We start from the raw sequence: 19,435 nt of genomic DNA, 5'->3' as shown, positions 1-19,435 counted from the left end.
TCAATGCCTCCATGAGCTCCATCCTCTGCTTCATCCCCATCTTCCCGACATGCACAAGTACTCCTATATCCAAGGCCGCTCAATCATAATTCACAATTGTATATTAACGACATCTCGCAAATTTTGGCTTTTATACTTGCCAAATACCTAGTTTTTTTTTTCCTTTTTGCAAGATAATGTAAAACTCATATTTGCTTACCTCACATGCATGCAAGCAAATTTTCAGTTGATTTCGTACCCTTTGGGTATCTTTTCCTAGATTTTGCATGATCATCTTTTTAAAATTAGTCTATTTGTGTTCTCTTTTGATTTTTAACTTGTATTTTATTACAAATAAATACCGTGTTTTTTGTTTATGATTTTTATGTATAATTTTTGTTTACTCAAGTATTTTTGACATTTTATGATTCTATGATTGTTCTATGTTGTTGTAAGGCTTGTTACCTTCATTGGAATTACCTGATTAAGCTATTGCGAATTGGTGAATCTAATGATAAATGTGTGAGCATGATTTATATGGTGTAATTTTTGTAAATTTGAGGACAAATCTTCTATTCAGCTTATCAATACAATCATCCTAATAACTATTTCATTCTTCTTACTTCCTAACACCTAGATTAGAATTGGTCAATCCTATAATTTTTGCAAATCCTATAATTTTTTGCAAATCCTATTTTTTGCAAATCCTTTAACAATCAAACACAACCACTTTTACTCGAGGAAAATGAGAATTTAGGAACACAAAAAATTAATAAAAGCAATAAATATTTTAACACACGTACGGACTATCAATTTGGGAACGGCGTGACTATCAATTTGGTCAACCAATTATGGAATTAGTCAAGTGACTTCCATTTAGCCAAATAGAAATTCCATGGCGGTCGCATTTCTCACAGTCACAGCAGAGTAGTTGAAGTGAGGAAGAGACACTCTCAAGTCTCGGGGTTTCTACTGCCATCTCCCTCCCACTCTCTCACTTTCGATCTCTCTGCTTCTCTCAAGGTTAGTTCTTTGCTCTTTCTTCGAATGATTTTTACTTCCAGAATCTCCGACGTTTTTAACAATGTAATTGTATGTTCTACTTTTTAGATTGTGTTTTTTCGATTTCTGTTTAACGATTTTGTGATTACATGGTTGCTGGGTTCAATTGGGAGTGTTGATTTTTAAGAACTTTTGAGCGAATTTGCCGAACATTGTGTCAATTTTGCGGGTTAGGGTTTTCATTTGTTTATCCCCAAATCTGGGTTTTTTTTACCTCAGCATTTTCTAGATGAAAATTAGGTTAGCTTGATGAAATTTAAACCAGTTTTCAGCACTATTTTTTCTGAATATTGAAGAAATTTTTGTTAGGGTCAGAATATTGAAGAACTTTTGTTAAGTTTGATAACTTTTTAATGTTAGCCTTCATGTCAGTGCATGTCGTGGTATTTGGCTAGTTGCAGCAGTACTGGTTTGAAGTGAGCATCATCTAAGAGATTCTAAGAGCTTATGAGACTTTAATTCTGAAAACATTTGTAAAAAAAGCTTGTAAATGTAATGGAAGCATTAACCCAGGAGCTCGGCCTAACTCGAACTTGTTTATATACCCGGTGACATTCGGTGGCATTTGACATTATTGCATGAACCGCAGATATTTAGACAGGAAATTTGGTTTCTTTTATGGATTATGAAAAGACCCATTTGTTGCATTGAGTCTGTTATATGAAGATTTATATGTTTCATTCTGCAGCATTATGCTACTGGTATGACCATTATTTGACTAGTTAGCTTTTTTCTTATTCTAGAAGAAACTTGATGGAGAACAGCTCAGGTGAAGATTCTGGCATCAGTGATTCGGAAATTGAGGAGTATGTAGAGAAACCATATCAAGAACTGAAATCCGGGATATACAAGGTGAAGAAACCAAACGGTACCCTTAGGTGCCCATTCTGTGCCGGAAAGAAGAAACAAGAATATGGAATGAAGGACCTGTACCAACATGCCTCCGGTGTTGCCAAGGGTGCTTCCCATCGAAGTGCTAAACAAAAGGCTACCCATCTTGCATTGGCAAGATATCTGGAAGTTGATATGGGTTTTGGACCCGCACAACCTACTCAAGCTGCTGATCCCGAACCACAAGTTAGTGAAAAAAGGGAGGAAATCTATTGCTGGCCATGGACTGGCGTTGTTGTCAACATTGTGAGTGATGTGAAGACTGGAAAACAATTGACTGACAATGGTTTCTGGATGAAAACTTTCTCCAAGTATAAGCCTCTTGGGGTTGAAGTTTTTCATGACGAAAAAGAACAAATTTCCCAAGCTGTGATTCACTTTGAGAAGGAGTGGGCTGGCTTCAAAAATGCAGTGGACTTTGAGATGTCATTTGAATCTGGCCGTCACAGTAAGAAGGAATGGATTGCAAAAAAAGGGAATCTTGGTAGTAGTATATACGGATGGTTTGCCCGGGCAGATGATTATCATGCAGAGGGCCAGATGGGAGAGTACCTACGCAAGAACCGAGAACTCAAGACACTTTCAGAAGTTATGCTAAAGGGAAAACAGGACAAAGAAAATATGGTTGTCACCTTGGCTAATGAGATTGACATGAAGAACCAGAATCTGGATGAAATGCAATCCAAGGTCAATGAGAAAGCTATGTCCTTGAGTCGCATGCTCGAAGAGAAAGACAGACTCCACCAAGCATTTTATGAAGGTCTGTTTCTTTTCACCATAATGCATATCATCCCAGCCTCTCAGGATGTGCTATGATGCTTTAATACTTTTACTGATACATCTGTTAAAGTTAACGTTGTTCAAATTTTTGCTATGTTAGAATATGTTTGATTCAGTTTCTCTTTGTCTTTGTGGAACACCCAAGTCTTTGAAAGCCGGGTATGAAATGCATGTTTGTTGAATTGTTTCTCATGGACTGTTAACCATATCCGGCTGAGAGATTTCTAACTGTGGATATGCTTGTCTTGCATGAGTTCAAGAGATAGCAAGTGTCTGTTCATTTGTCTGGTCTTTGATATAGGATCTTCTTTAGGTTTCCGATGAATCAGATGTTGACAAGAAAACTTTTGGTTTTGTTTCTTTTATATGAGTGCATCTTCCAGGGCATGTCCGTTTCTTTTGTTTGTTTCAGGCTCACATTTTGCATTTTATTCAGTTTCTTCTTTGTTCAAGATGGGGGGGGGGGGGGGGGGTGTGTGAAAAGTTAGAAAGCTCCAGGCTTGTTTACCGAGTGCAGTTATTATTTTATGTGACAGAAACCCGTAAGATGCAGCGGATTGCTCGGGATCATGTTCAAAGGATATTAGCAGAACAAGAAAAGATGAACCATGATTTGGATGCGAAGAAAAAACAACTTGATTGGCGTACTAGAGAATTAAGCAAACGTGAGGTCTTAACTGAGCGTGAGCGGCAAAAGCTTGATGAGGAGAAGCAGCAGGTGCGCGGTTTTTGGCACTTTTGTGTTTTTACTTTTCGGTTGTTATGCTTAATGATTTCCCTGGATTGGATTTGAGACAAGAAGGTCAATTGTTTCTTTTTGTTTTTTGCTGTGAATTTCCTGTTTTTTAAAAATGTAAGGGTTGTCTCTGAAAGTACAATTGATTTTTAGACCATATGAGATCTAACGTGTTTAGTGGCTTATACAATGAAAACAGAGGAATTAACTAATGGCTTTCATATAGAAGTACATTGAGAGAAGAGTAAAATAGTTAGACATATCTATGAGCTGTATAATCTATGCATCCAGTTTATTCTAATACTACGTTTAATACTACACATTATGTTTTTATCAGATAAATGAAAAACCTAGTGTTAATACTACACTATGTTTAATACTATGCATCCAGTTAGACATAACTTGGTTGGGTGGTTGTCTATGACTGTTGCAGATGCTGAAAAACCTGACAGTGATGTTCTGGCCTTCAACTGGTTAGGCTGTGATACTGTGATTGAAAAGAGAATATGCTGTAGTGTTGAAATTGTATGACCTTTAGTTGTAATTAAAGTTGTATAGGTCAATCCACTTTGTTGGGTTCAAGCATTGCAAAAGTGGATTTTCAGTCAACAGAAATTCTGTAGAAGTGTCCTCTATCATACATATACTGTAGCTCATAAAAGATGGTTTCATTTGTTGCTGACTCAGGCACTCAGCCTCTTGCCCTGCTCTATCTTAGCCTTTTCTTAGAATGCATCTTACCATGCCATCATGTTATGTTCCATATTCTGTGCTTCCTAGGTCGTTTTGGGTGATATCTGGTAACCATAGATAGATGTTTATTAAAGTTGTCTACATTGGGTTGCTGATTTGGGTGAAATTTTATGGTCTTTTAGAATGATGAAAGAAACAACTCGCTGCAAATGGCTTCTGTGGAGCAGAAGAAAGCAGATGAAAATGTGTTGAGGCTTGTTGAAGAACAAAAGGTAAAATTTCGTTAGCATGTGCCATCAAAGCATGTATGTTCCATATTTATTCCTCTCTCACTAAGTTCTGAATTTGCAGAGAGAGAAGGAAGAGGCCTTGAAGAAAATTCTTCAGTTAGAAAAGGAGCTGGATGCTAGGCAGAAGTTGCAGTTGGAGATCGAGGAGTTAAAGGGAAAATTAGAAGTTATGAAGCATCTGGGAGATGATGATGATGCCGCAGTCCAGAGAAAGATGAAGGAGATGACCGAAGAATTGGAACAGAAGATTGATGATATGAACCATCTAGAAGCAATGAATCAAACTCTAGTGATAAAACAAAGGCAGAGCAACGATGAACTGCAGGAAGCTCGCAACGTGTTAATCGCAGTATGTCTTTGCAACATTATTTCTCCCATATATATAAACAAGTAGTGTAATCATCATCATCATCATAGATCATAATCCTTTAGTTACATGGAAGATACTAGTATATATCAGTGTATGAAAAAGCGCGTTGAAGCGCAAAGCGCTTATTTAGTCCTTGAAATTCTTTTTTCTATTTTTATTTTCTGTTGGAATCTTCTTTTTTTATGTTGTTACTGTGTTCTGGACCACACCCTATTAATCCTTAACAATAAAAAGTGGGCCAATAGTGCAAAAGGAAAGGAAAAAGAAGAAAAGAAAAGAAGAAGACAACAGCCAGGGATGTTTATAGTATATTTGTTTCCTAGTGGACAGTGCGTGATAAACACTATGTTATATGCTTTATTTTTTTTTAAAACAAAGAGTCAAAGAGTAATAGGGAAGAAAATCTGATGTTTATATATTTTTGTGGTTTAAATACTCCATTTTTTTGTGCATAATAGAAAAGAGACCTTCAATTTTTAGAAAGTGCACTTCACTTCGATGAGGAGCTTAGGCTCTAGGACTCTTATCTCTTTAGTGCGCCTTGTGCTTTTTTATACACTGGTATATATCTTCTGTACTAAGCTGAAGTAATATTAATAGTTCTTTTTCTTGCTTATTTTTCATCTATTACCTTGTTGTAGCTGGCTGATTCTATTTCAGGGTTAATTGTTGTTATTCATGTTGTATTGGTTGTTTCTTTGGCTGCGTAATAGTAATTTCAGACATCTGAGATGAATTCATCAGCATTGTAGGTGCTACTATATGCTGTGGTTTCTGGACTCCTCTGTTTCACATAATGATTAATATTCATTTTACTTTTCATATGCTAGGCTCTATTGGAAATGTTGCAAAGCAACCGCACTAATATTGGAATCAAAAGAATGGGTGAAATTGATGAGAAGGCCTTTGTTGAAGAGTGCAAGAGAAGATTCACTATAGACGAGGCCTTTTTAAAGGCAAGTGAGGGATGCTCGTTGTGGCAAGAAAATTTAAAAGATCCAGCGTGGCATCCTTTTAGTATCATTGAACGTGATGGAAAGACTGAGGTGAATTATGTCTTCCTTTTAAGTCCAAATTGCTGGTCCTATTTTTGTATTTGTACTTACCATTTGAACTGTGCAATGGATTCATGGTGCAGGAAATAATTAATGAAAATGATGAAAAATTGACGAAGCTCAAGGAACAATGGGGTGAGGAAGTGCACAAAACAGTTACAATAGCCTTAAAAGAGCTGAATGAGTATAATCCAAGTGGGAGATATGTGATCAACGAACTCTGGAACTACAAGGAAGGACGTAAGGCAACGGTGAAGGAAGTGGTGAATTATATCTTCAAGAATCTGAAGACTCTGAAGCGCAAGAGGTGAAGTTGCTCACTTGCTCCCTCTCCAGAAAGTCTTTGGGTAAGTGTGTGTTTGATTACCTTACTTGGTTTCTATTTTGTTGTGTTGTTGAAATGCTTTGTGCATAAGCTTGCATTTAGTTATTTGAATAACTTTTGAAGAAAGCAAATTGGGTGATTACATGTTGTAGAAGTTGCTTTGTGTGTGCTTTTTTGTTTTTTTGTTTTTTTTTGTTTGAGTTTTGGGGGGTTGGGTCTCATAAAGTTATGGGTAATGTCTGTTATTTATCTGCTTCGTTTTTCTGTTTCAATTGTCAGTTTTTCTGAGTTTCCTTCTACCATCGTTGTTTGTCCATCCCACAGGCTTTTACTGATAACGTTTGTGGTCTGATGAAACTAATTATATCTTTTGGCCGTTGTTCCTAAAACATAAAATTTGAAAATTAAGATGATCAATTGTTTCAATTTCATTGACAAATTTACTTCCAATGTTGAATATCTGTCTCCGAATTTTGTCGCGCAGGATTGATCTCTAGCAAATGCAAATATGCAGTGTTGTTCTGGCCTCCAATTTTCACCTAAATGGCAGATGTAGAGCCATGACATTTGTGTATCAGTCGGTTAATTTTTCACCCAATTTCGCGCTAAGCTGGATGATTTGTGTAACCATGAACTTAATAAAAGTACATACCATTCAGACATTTGTTCATCTGTTGATTGTACTCCATAGGATTAGTGTATCCTCTGTAGTTTCTTGTTTCTTGTTTCTTGTTAAGTTCACATCTTACTGATTTCTTCTGCTAATTTTATGGTGATTTGCGTAGCTCGAAGCGGATCTTTAAACTTGGATTGACAAGAGGACATTTTGTCGTCTTTTTCTTCCTGTTCTTTTCTCCCATTTTGTTACTCCCTGTCTTCATGAAAAGAGGATATTTTGGGCTATTTAGAGTAGATGAGTAGGGTATTTAATTTGTTGGGCCTTCGGCCCATGGAGGCCATAACTAATGTTTCCAGATTCGCATACATTTTCTCAGGTTGTGACTTTTGAGCTCCAATGTGCTGATACCCTGAACAGTGATACCAATTTTCTAGCCTTTGATGAAAAACCAGCCCATGCTTTAAGGTAAAATTTTCTCCAATGGGAATTAAATGGCTGTATTACTGTATATTTGATCCAAAAAAGGAGCAAAAGGTACTTGTTTTGTACTCCCTCCGTTTACTTTTGTTTTTCTCATTTGGATTTGGGGAGGAGATTAAGAAACTTAGAATCTTGTAATGATTGGAAGAAAAGAGAAAATATTTTTTTTAAAAATATATTTTAACATTAATTAAATGAAAGAGGAAGTATGAAAAAGAAAAGTACTTCAGCATTACTTAAGGCCGGTGAGAGAAAATATTAAAAAGAAGAATGAAAGTAGACAAATAACAAATGCAAGTGGGTAGGTTAAAGAATAAATGTGGGATAGAGTTGAAACTAAAATTTTAGGATGAGGGTAATTTTGTGAGAATTATTTTCCGTAAAGAGAATATATATTTCAAATAAGTAGAACAAAAAGATACGGAGTGCATTAATTTGGAAAATAGGAAAATTTTCAGGAACAGAGGGAGTTCGTAGTAGAAGAAAAAGGGTCATCTTACGCAGTGGCGGTAGCAGTATGGCTTTACTGGGTTCAACTGAACGCATTGCGCTAAAAATAAAAAGTACGTTGGACTAGTGGCTTGTGATTTATGCACCCTAGTGAGTAGTGTACCATCCAATTTACGGAATCCCACCATGATTGGAATGCGAAGAGTTGTGTTTTTTAAGACAGCAAAGGTAGCAAATTCAATTGATATGATTAGTAAAATGAAATAAAGGAGCTATATTAAATATTAATGGTAAGTAGCAAAAGCAAACTACTCCGTAGCAATTAGTTGATCCATTGAACACAGAAATTCTCGAAAAAATAAATGTAATCTCGAGTTCCCACTAGTCAAAGACGATGTTTCGAAAAATAGCGCCAAAATAAGCTACTACTTCACCCCCTATTTATTTTTATTTTTTTGGTTCTACTACGAAGAGTTCTCACCGCCTTCGGCGAGGTAATCTCCCGTGGGAGTTTGCATGGGTACCTCGATGGGCAGCATCCCTCCTAGTTGAGATTTTTTCCATTCCCAAGGTTCGAACCCGAAACATTGGTTAAGGAGCAAGAGGCCCTTAACCACTCATGCCAACCTCAATTGGTTCACCCCCTATTTATTGGCATGGCGTCGATACAGAGTGATGCACAACATTCTTAAACTCCAAAAATTCGCAATGGGAGAGAGTCAAAGAAATAGAAATTCAAATTTAAATTTAAAGCCGAGGAAGGTAGATTGGTCCAATCTCCCTGAACAAGCTATTTCAACCATTATCGATTACCTTAAATGCGGGTTCAATCATTCTAGTTTTCTAGCAGTTTGCAAGAACTGGCGTTCTTCTTTTGATCCCCCTGACAGCCTTTTGCATTGGTCTCTACCCCTCAAAATTCTGACGCATTCCCCAGTTTTCAAGCATTCAACTGACCCTTTACTCATCACATATGGGAGATTATTTAATATTGAACCCCTTCATGACAACTCCAAAACATTCTTCGTTTTTGCTGAAGAGCTTACTCCCGGTAAGCTTCGCCTTCGCCACCCTATCACCAATATTCCCTACAACAATATTCCCACCTCAATTAACTTGCTCGATTTTTATGTTGATTTTTTGTATGATTCACTCCAAATCTGCTTCGCCAATGGTGATCAGAATGTGTTTGATTCCAATGGTTTCTCGTTTTCGAATAATCTTTCGGCTAAGACTAAAATTCTGCCCTTTGAATCAGACAACTTCACATCTGGGGATGATGATGTTATGTCTGACATTTCGGATAGTTCTGGAGAGGACAATTCCGACTATTATTCAGAGAACTTAACTGGTTGGTTGGGGGTTATGGTGTTGTTGGTCGATCAAGGAGGAAAACTGGGGACCTTGATGTTTAATGGTGACTGGAAGTACATAGATTATGGCCTGGATTTTTTCTTCGATGACATCGGGTATTTTAAAAGCCGTATCTATGCTGTAGATCGTCAAGGGAGTGCTTACTTAATAGATGGTCCTGAATCGAGGGTGATTGAAAAGATATCTGGGCCGCTTTGTGGTAACTACGCTAGCAACTTCCGTAAGCGCTTGGTTAGGTCATGGGATAAATTGTACATGATTGTTAGACATTGTCAGAAATTCTGGGTTTTTGAGTTGGATGAGGTGCATCACAAGTGGGAGAGAGTGATTACCTTGGGAGATAGTATCCTGTTCGTAAGTGATATTGAGTGTGTTGATTTTGATGCTGAAGATTTTGCAGGATGTGAAGGTAAAGGGGACTGTATCGTTTTCTCCAACAACAGTTTTCCTTGTTATTCTGGTGGAAGTTCTTCTGCTGATAATGGTCTGTTTAAAGGAGCAAGCAAGAATCATGAGGTTGGTGTGTTCTATTTAGATCAAGATTGCTGTCAGCCTATTTCAGCTTACCTTTACTTATCTGAATTGTTTACGCCTCCTTCGTGGCTCTTCACTGATTCAACCTCCCCAACCTGGTAAATTTTGGATTATTTATTGATAATTAATAACCTTATTTATGTTCATCTGATTTAATGTGTTGGATGTTGTTTTGAGTTATGTTAGCTTAAACTAAAATACTAGGATTTTGACAGTGCAATGAAGAAATCTGAAGGAATAGATATCAAGTCTAACTTGGTACCGCCCACTTCCAATCAGAATGTAATTGATTTGGACTTATATTCTCCAATAATCACTTCTTCCGTCAAGGTATGCATATGTTTACAGTAGTTCTTTTTCTTGAACTGAAGTAATTTCTGAAGCAACCAATTCTTTCTGTATATACTATGCAGACAGGTGATAAAAAAAGGCGCTTCAGTTGAGAAGTTACAAGGAGCAGTTGTGCCCAGTTCAAGTCAAAACATAATTGATTTTGACTCAAGTCCGCTTGTAATCACTTCATCCATCAAGGTATCCATATACTTACAGCCGTGCTTTGGTTTGTATTAATTAAATTAATTTCTGAGACAACCATACCATTTCATTTTATACTACTATGCAGAAGGTTGAGAAAGGTGTTTCTGTTGACAAGTTCCAAGGTGTAGTTTTGAGCACTGATTTGGTACCCTCCACTTCCAGTCGGAATATACTTGTTTCAGACATAAATACACCATCCATCGAGGTATGCAGATATTTACAGAAGTTCTTTGGTATGCTTAAACTAATTTCTGAAGCAACCAATTCTTTTATACTACTATGCAGACTGGTGAAAAAGGTGCTTCAGTAGCGAAGTTATTACAAGGCATAGCTGTGAGCAACGATTTGGTACCGGTTCTGCAGAAGTTATGGGATAAACATGGGGATATAATTCAAGGACATACAATTCGCAGTGACAAGCTTTTGAAATGGGCCTTAGAGTCACTAGCAGAGATGATCATCATTCTTCAACAAAACACAGGGAATTCCTTGGATGTATCACAAGCTGAATTACTGAAGGCCACCTTAGTCGACCTTCAGTCAATGAACTTCAGACTTGAATGGCTTGTTCCTTTTGTCACTCGAGCTTCGAAAGCTCTAGAAGTCAGAGCTAAGATTGATGTTATCTCGAAGCTAGAAGCAACAAGGTCGAAGCTAGAAGCGACAATGTCGAAGCTCGTAGCAGAATTGCGTGAAGTTGAGGAAAAGATATTGGCTGAGCAGCAGAACATGATTTTGGCTGATGGCCAAGTTGACTCACAGCCATTAGTTTTGGACAAGTGCTTAGCTGAAGGTTTATATTGAGTTGTCTAGTTGTTTTCTCTTACTATGTTGGTTCATAAGCTAGAAGTTTATCATCATATTGTGAAAGAAGAAATTAGGAGTAGTTCAGAATGGTTTTGAAGTTGGAAGAACATATCATTTCACTAAATTTTTATGGTAATAAAATTATGTTGGAGACCCTACGCCATAAGTTGTAGTGTTTGTTTAAGAAAATTCCAATTTCTATATATATATACCTCAACACTCAAACTGTTAAGGGGATGTTTGGTTCGCATACTAGTATGGGATTGTAATCAGGAATGTATTAATTCTTTACTCCCTTACAGTATTTAGTATACACCGCTTCCAAGTCTTAACTACGGAGTGAAATTTTGTGTAGCTTGGATACCAAAATAAAAAGAACAGTACCTTTGAATAAAAAAATAAACGGATATTTCATGAGATACCCCCGAGGTTTAAGTTAATTCACCAGGTACCCTCGTTGTTTCGGTAATCTACCAGGTACCCCTCAGGTTTCATTTTCTCGCATGAGATACCCTTAATGACCCTAACCGACTAACGGCGTTAAGTAGACGTTACTGTGCTTTGACTCTTTTGCCCTTATTCTGGCGCAATTCTAAGAAACTGACATAGACACCCAGGTTTCCAAAATTTCAAAACCCCAACCTTTCTTCTTCCTTCTTCCTCTGTTCTTCTCTCGAAAAACCACGCAAACCCTAAAAAAATTTCACGATTCTGGAGGAGATTTTGGGGGAAATTGTGTGCAATCGATAAATTGGGGTCTCCATACTTCAATCTGAAGGAAATAATGCCCTTGGTCCAAGTCTGCATTCTATGTTAAGTCTAATAAATGCGGTTCAGTATTAATTAACAAGTTAATAATTCAGTGAGATCAAGTGAGCTGAATGCCTAGCTAGAGGCCGCTTCAGTTCAAGTGGAATTAATGATATTAATCCACAGCTTACTCTTGACTGAACCCGTAGGGTCACACAAATAGTACGTAAACGGATCAAGTATTTAATGACATTAAATACTCCATCTATGAATATTCGGAACCGACGGATCTTGGTTTCAGTGGGAGCTAAGATCGTCACAGGCAAGAAATGAATACTCCGGAAACGATGATATTGCCGGAAACGGAAATATGGATCGTATCGGAAATATGAATATTATCCAAGTCGTAGATGTTGCCGGAAACGGAAACATGGTACGTATCGGAAAATATTATTGGAAATGGAAATATTACCAGAATCGGAAATATTGCCGGAAACGGAAATATTGTCAGAATCGGAAATATTACCGGAATCGGAAAATAATTCCGGAAACGGAAATATTAAATATTTGTTCGAAACGGAAATTAATTCCGGAATCGGAAATATTAAATATTGTTCGTATCGGAAATAAATTCCGGAACTGGAAATTTAATCGGAAGCGTATCGTACGAATTAGCATCGGACGAGGCTTGCCGGACGAAGGCCCAGCACGAAGCCGGGGCCATCGCCCAGCAAGCATGCGCGCCACAAGCCCAGCCAAGGCAGCGCCCAGGCCTACCGCAAGGCAGGCCCAGCGCGCGCCAAGGGCCACGGATGCGTGGGCCGTGCTGCGTAGGCTGCTGCTTGCACGCGCATGGGCAGCCCTTGTGGCTGCCGTGTGTGTGTGAGTTTGTGCTCATGCGTGATTCCTGAATCTACAAGAGTCAGTGTATGATTAAATTTCTATTCCTAATTGGATAAATTAATTAAATAGAATTCATGTAGGATTCTAATTTCAATTAATTCGTATCCTACTAGGATTACGATTCCTTTTCCATAACTCTATAAATAAAGGCCTAGGGGTCATAATTTATACACAAGTTTCAAAGTATTCAAAAAGTGAGTTTTTGAGAGAAAATTAAAACACACATCTTGCTCATAAAGTGCCGAAATTTTCTAGTACCTTAAGGGCGATTCTAGTTGGTCAATCTTAAGGCGGATCCGGACGTGCTGTGGACTATCTACGGAGGGACGACACTTGGAGTCCTAAAGACTTGTTCTTGTTCGGTTCGGGCGCAGCTAGGGAGGGCACGCAACAAAGAGTATGCATCTAAATTATGCTATATGATTATGTGTAAATAATATGTTGTCCTGGGTTAATGGTTGTTTCCGCATGATCTATGTAATGTCATATGAATCATAACCTAACAGTGGTATCACGAGCCCCTTATTATTTTCATAATCTAAATTGCATGAACATGGTTAAATATTACAAATTTGCAAGAATTAAAAGGGGTGATTAATTTTCGTAATTGTTAATTAATTGCAAATTGCGTTTATTTAATTATACGTACGCAGTTTTTCGGCAGTTTCTTCATTACTCATCCGAATTGAGTGATTTTTGTGTCAATTCCGCATGTAAAAGGCATTCTAAAATTTTGACAAAAATAGTATTTTTCTGCCGAACCCAGAATTCTCAAATTCGAAGCCTAACTATGACTTTTCGAAGGTTTTAGTTTTTCGAATGCAAAATTTCGTAAATTTAAGATGTTAAATTAAATATTTGCGATTCTTGTTGATAAATCTTGAATTTTTGATTGACCTACTGCATATGTTTAACAAGTTTGAATGCCTAGTCTTGTTAATTATGCAATCTAATTTGTAATTATGATTAATTTGTTGAAAATTAGAATAATTTAGAATTAATTTGATTTTCATAATTAATTGTAATTTAATTAAAAACCTATGATTAAAAACCACCATAAAAATTGTAAATTTACGATAAATTTTAAATTTTTATGACCTAGACTTGAATCCATATCAATCGGAAATCAATTGGATAATAAATTTTCGATTTTTTCGCCCTAAAATTATGAAATTAATATTATTTATTAATTTGTCATTAATTTTAAATATAAATTTTAAATTTTTATGCGATTCGTTCAAATAACTTGCACGCACGAAGCAATGGACGCTTCGTGTTACCCTTAAGGGGTGTTGTATAATGCGGGCATGCGACGACGAGCAAGGGAGCTCGTCGCCCGTGCGGCACGAATGCAATGAGCAAGGGCGTAGTGCACGAGCACAAGGCAGCAGCCCTGCCTTGTGTCGTGTGCCACGAGCAATGAACGAATGGGCATGGGCGAGGGGCGAGCCAAGGCAGTCGCGTGTGGGCAGCAAGCGAGCTGCGCCACAACGCGCGCTGCCTCGCACAAGTGCGCGCAGCCTCGCGCGCAGCGAGCGCAAGCTCGCGTGCCACGAGCGCTGCGCCCAGCACTACTCGCGCGCACAGCGCGCGATGTCGCTCGCCCAGCGAGCGATGTCGCGCCCCAGCGAGCGATGGCTCGCGCGCACAGCGCGCGATGTCGCTCGCCCAGCGAGCGATGTCGCGCCCCAGCGAGCGATGGCTCGCGCGCACAGCGCGCGATGTCGCCCGCCCAGCGAGCGATGTCGCGCCCCAGCGAGCGATGGCTCGCGCGCACAGCGAGCGAGCCAGCGCGCCCAGCGAGCGATGTCGCGCGCCCAGCGAGCGATCTCGCGCGCGCTCACTGCGAGCGATAGCTCGCGTGCGATGGGGCGCTGTGCGGAGGCTTGCGATAGGACAGCAGCAGCTATGCGACGAGCGCATGGGCTGCGCGCACATGGCCAGCAATGGCTGTGTGCGTACGGCCCATGGGCGTGCAACGCGTAGGGTGTTTGCGTTACGATTAGATCGTTTTGAATGTTTAATTTGAAAATTTCAGTTCACGTAATTTTAATTAATTTTAAAATTAATAATTTGAATTAATTTCTTGGATTTTAATTTTGAATATTATAATTATAATAAATGGAATTTATTCTAATTATTTTACTAAAATTAAAATCATGAATTAATTTAAATGCGACTGAAATTAAATTAAATTTTTGGATTCAATTATAAATTTATATGAGCTTTAAATTTTAATTAAATTTGTATGTTTCCGGTTAGACTAGAAATACAATTTTATGTTTAAAATTAGTAAAGCATATGAATTTATTGGTTTAAGTGGGAGCGCTTTTTAGTCATAAACTCTTGATTAGGTCTACAAATCCTTAAGGTTAAAACAACTTGATTAGAATTAATAAGGACTGAATAATTGGTAGATTATTGGTGCCCTTGATTAATTGCTGCAAATGTTTACGTGATGCATAATGTGTTTTACTAACCAGCTATGTGGGCCATTCATGATAATGAATGGGTGAATGGTATATATTGTATATGTACTGTTTTGCAGGTTATGAAGTGACTAGTATGGCCCAAATAGGATAGAAAATATGGTCTGCGTACCATTAATTTGAATGTAATTGGTCTAAAGCACCAAAGTTATTTTTCAATTCAAATATGGTCTGCGTACCATCAAATAGTTGTAATTAGTTATAGCTTATCCTATTTGAAGAAAATGGTGCCTCCCACGGAGATTTTCAAGACGGACTTTGAAGTCAAAGCTTCAAGATGAAGTCGGGCCATACTAGATCACAAATATCTTATGCATGTTTTAAGTTATTTATTGTTTTAAATATGTCTTAAAATGCATGAGATCAAAAGCTTGATTATGTTGCATGATTAAGGATTTTAGTTCACTTAAAATCTAACCAACATAGTAAGAGCCTTAAGTTCCAAACTTAAAAAATTGAGTTAAAAGGTGCCATGCCAAAATATACACTTGCTTGGATATCCTTTACATCAATCTAGTAATAGTTTTCGCTCAGCGAGGTGTTACTTATTGGTCCTAAAGGGGCAAGGTACACAAATAATTGTGAGTACATGTTAGTTTTGGTGAAACTCAACGATATAAGTAAGGAGTCCTTTTATGTCGTGGCAAATTCGATAGGTTTACCTAATAAGTTCTTAGACGTACCTATCAACCAAGAATAGTTTCTAGACTATTAGCAAAAGGCTTTTGCTTACCTAAGATGTTCTAGGATTAAGTCGACAAACTGTGCTTAGTTCTTCAATGATTTTAGGATCTTGGAATCATTTTATTCACACCTGCCGGAACACATAATTTGAATAAAATGCTTAATAAACACTGAATTATGCATGTATGCTAGAATTTAAGTTTATTAAGAGAAACTGTGAATGGTTATTTATTTGTTTATTCTTTTCAATTGTAGTTTTTAATATGGCAAACAACAATTCATTCAACATTCGATCAATTCTCGAAAAGGAGAAGTTGAACGGGAAAAACTTCCTTGACTGGCAAAGGAACTTGCAAATAGTTCTTATGCAGGAAGAAAAGGAGTATGTCCTAGATGAGGCGATGCCCGAAGCTCCTGGCGACGGGGTCACTCAGGCTGCCCTCAATCGTTGGATTGATGCCAACAAGGATGTGAAATGTCTAATGCTCGCCACCATGAGTGCGGATCTGCAGAAAACGTTCATCAACTCAGATGCTTTCACAATCATCAGTGAGTTGAAGAACATGTTCCAAGATCTGGCTCGAGTCGAAAGATTCGAGACTCATAGGCAAATTCTTGAGACCAAGCTTAAGAAAGGCGAGCCCGTAAGTCCACATGTTCTCAAAATGATTGGACTCATTGAGAATATGAGTCGGCTGGATCAGCAATTTTCTCAGGAAATGGCTATAGACACCATCCTCCATTCTCTTCATAGCGGGTATGATCAGTTCAAACTGAACTACAGTATGAATAGTCTGGACAAAACGCTCACTGAGCTTCACGGTATGCTGAAGACCGCTGAAAAGACGCTCAAAAGTGATAAGCAGGATGTGCTTATGGTGCGTGGGGGCAAGTTCAAGAAATCTGGAAAGAAGAGGAATGCTAAGAAAGGTGGCAACAAGGCCAGCCCAACTAAGCAAACTGGCGCCAAATCTGCAAAGAGGAAGGTCAGTCAACCCACTTCTGAATCCGAATGCTTCTACTGCAAGAAGAAGGGGCATTGGAAGAGAGATTGCTTGAAGCTAAAGGAAGATCAGAAGAACGGAACAGTCGTTCCATCTTCAGGTATTTTCGTTATAGACTGTATACTTGCTAATTCAACTTCTTGGGTATTAGATACAGGTTGTGGCTCACACTTATGTTCCAATCCACAGGGACTAAGAAGAAGTAGAAAGTTAAGCAAGGGTGAAGTCGACCTACGAGTGGGAAATGGAGCACGGATTGCTGCATTAGCTGTAGGAACTTACTATTTGTCGTTGCCCTCCGGGCTAGTTTTGGAACTGGAAGAATGTTTCCATGTTCCAAGTCTTACTAAAAACATCATTTCAGTTTCTTGCTTAGATGCTAAGGGATTTTCCTTTATAATAAAAGACAATAGTTGTTCGTTTTATTTTAAAGAGATGTTTTATGGATCTGCTAGATTAGTCAATGGACTTTATTTATTAGATCACGACAAACAAGTATATAACATAAATACCAAAAAGGCCAAAAAGGATGATTCAGATCTCACCTATCTGTGGCATTGTCGATTAGGCCATATAAACTTGAAACGCTTAGAAAGACTTCAAAGGGAAGGAATTCTAGAACCATTTGACTTAGAGGATTATGGTAAATGCGAATCATGTTTACTTGGCAAAATGACAAAGCAACCTTTCTCTAAAGTTGGAGAAAGAGCAAATGAACTATTGGGTTTAATCCATACAGATGTATGTGGACCAATGAGTACAAATGCTAGAGGTGGTTTCAGCTACTTTATCACTTTCACTGATGACTTCAGTAGGTATGGTTATGTCTACCTAATGAAGCATAAGTCTGAATCCTTTGACAAATTCAAGGAATTTCAGAGTGAAGTAGAGAATCAATTAGGCAAGAAGATTAAGGCACTGCGGTCTGATAGAGGCGGTGAATATCTGAGCTATGAATTTGATGACCATCTGAAAGAATGTGGAATTCTATCAGAATTGACTCCTCCTGGAACACCACAATGGAACGGTGTGTCAGAACGGAGGAACAGAACCTTGCTAGACATGGTCAGGTCAATGATGGGTCAGGCCGAACTTCCATTAGAATTTTGGGGACATGCACTAAATACAGCTGCACTCACTATAAATAGAGCTCCGTCTAAAGCTATCGAAAAGACTCCATACGAATTATGGTTTGGAAAGCCTCCAAATGTGTCTTTTCTTAAGATTTGGGGATGTGAAGTATACGTCAAACGATTAATTTCAGACAAACTTCATCCAAAATCTGACAAATGTATCCTTGTGGGCTATCCAAAGGAAACAAAGGGGTATTACTTCTACAATACATCTGAGAACAAAGTGTTTGTTGCTCGAGATGGTGTCTTTTTGGAGAAGGATCACATTTCCAAAATGACAAGTGGGAGAAAAGTAGACCTCGAAGAAATTCGAGTCGAACAACAAACTCTAGAGAATGCTCAAGATGACATTCAGGATGAAACTCAGAGATCTTTAGAAGAATCTGGTGAGAATCATGGTCAATCTAGAAATGTTACCCCGCGTAGATCGCAAAGATATAGATCTCAACCGGAAAGGTACTTGGGTATTTTGACGAACGAGAGCTATGACGTTCTATTACTTGAAAGTGATGAACCTGCGACTTACAAGCAAGCTATGACGAGCCCTAGCTCCAAGCAATGGCAAGAAGCCATGCAATCTGAATTAGACTCCATGTCTGAAAACCAAGTATGGGATTTGGTCGATTTGCCAGATGGCTACCAAGCCATTGGAAGCAAATGGGTTTTCAAACTGAAAAAGGACAAGGATGGGAAACTTGAAGTTTTCAAAGCTAGATTGGTTGCAAAAGGTTACAGGCAAGTCCACGGTGTGGATTACGATGAAACCTTTTCACCAGTTGCAATGCTAAAGTCTATTCGAATAATGTTAGCAATCGCTGCATATTACGATTACGAAATATGGCAGATGGATGTCAAAACTGCTTTCTTAAACGGCGTTTTAACAGAAACTGTGTTTATGACACAGCCTGAAGGTTTTGAGGATCCAAAGAATGCTAAAAAGGTATGCAAGCTAAAGAAGTCAATCTACGGATTGAAGCAGGCATCCAGGAGCTGGAATATACGTTTTGATGAAGCAGTCAGTGACTTTGGTTTCATCAAAAACGCGGACGAATCTTGTGTATACAAGAAGGTCAGTGGGAGAAAAATTGCTTTCCTAGTATTATATGTCGACGACATATTGCTTATCGGAAATGACATTCCTATGTTGAACTCTGTCAAGATTTGGCTTGGGAAATGTTTTTCGATGAAGGATCTAGGAGAAGCACAGTACATATTGGGCATCAAGATTTACAGAGATAGATCTAAAAAGATGATTGGACTTAGTCAAAGCACTTATATCAATAAGGTGCTTGATAGGTTCAAGATGGCGGACTCCAAGCGAGGCTACCTACCCATGTCTCATGGAATGACTCTAAGCAAGACTCTGCCCAAAAACACTTGATGAGCGTAGACGAATGAATGGGATTCCATATGCATCATTGATTGGTTCAATAATGTATGCTATGATATGTACACGCCCGGATGTTGCGTACGCACTCAGTGCTACGAGC

The 19,435-nt window shown here is 38.3% G+C and overlaps 1 protein-coding gene across 3 annotated transcripts; it reads left to right on the top strand.

Annotated features, from left to right (window-relative positions):
• The first annotated feature begins 797 nt into the window (after positions 1-797).
• Positions 798-7,348, top strand: LOC110797301 (factor of DNA methylation 1). 3 transcript variants are annotated; one of them, XM_022002404.2, is made up of 8 exons: positions 798-1,002; positions 1,785-2,692; positions 3,249-3,430; positions 4,324-4,413; positions 4,493-4,780; positions 5,632-5,847; positions 5,940-6,203; positions 6,666-6,965. In XM_022002404.2, the coding sequence occupies exons 2-7, from the start codon at positions 1,795-1,797 to the stop codon at positions 6,165-6,167; spliced, it is 1,902 nt and encodes a 633-aa protein (XP_021858096.1). In that variant the 5' UTR covers positions 798-1,002; positions 1,785-1,794; the 3' UTR covers positions 6,168-6,203; positions 6,666-6,965. The 3 variants fall into 3 exon arrangements, with proteins under 3 accessions (XP_021858096.1, XP_056683960.1, XP_021858097.1); XM_056827982.1 differs by lacking the exon at positions 6,666-6,965 and adding an exon at positions 7,177-7,348 and having other exon boundaries at positions 817-1,002; XM_022002405.2 differs by having other exon boundaries at positions 818-1,002; positions 1,788-2,692.
• The last annotated feature ends 12,087 nt before the right edge of the window (positions 7,349-19,435 follow it).

This window comes from Spinacia oleracea, chromosome 5 (genome assembly GCF_020520425.1).
Source record: "Spinacia oleracea cultivar Varoflay chromosome 5, BTI_SOV_V1, whole genome shotgun sequence".
Lineage (NCBI taxonomy): Eukaryota > Viridiplantae > Streptophyta > Magnoliopsida > Caryophyllales > Amaranthaceae > Spinacia > Spinacia oleracea.
The sequence above is the reverse complement of the archived record's forward strand: the minus strand, read 5'-3'. Positions and strand labels throughout refer to the sequence as shown.

What these genes read in the sequence shown, in the direction of transcription:
- LOC110797301 (XM_056827982.1), top strand. Translation starts at nt 1,795, where the DNA reads ATGGAGAACAGCTCAGGTGAAGATTCTGGCATCAGTGATTCGGAAATT. An exon ending in CCACCAAGCATTTTATGAAG is followed by an intron (nt 2,693 to 3,248) that starts GTCTGTTTCTTT and finishes TTTATGTGACAG; the next exon opens with AAACCCGTAAGATGCAGCGG. An exon ending in CTCGCAACGTGTTAATCGCA is followed by an intron (nt 4,781 to 5,631) that starts GTATGTCTTTGC and finishes TTCATATGCTAG; the next exon opens with GCTCTATTGGAAATGTTGCA.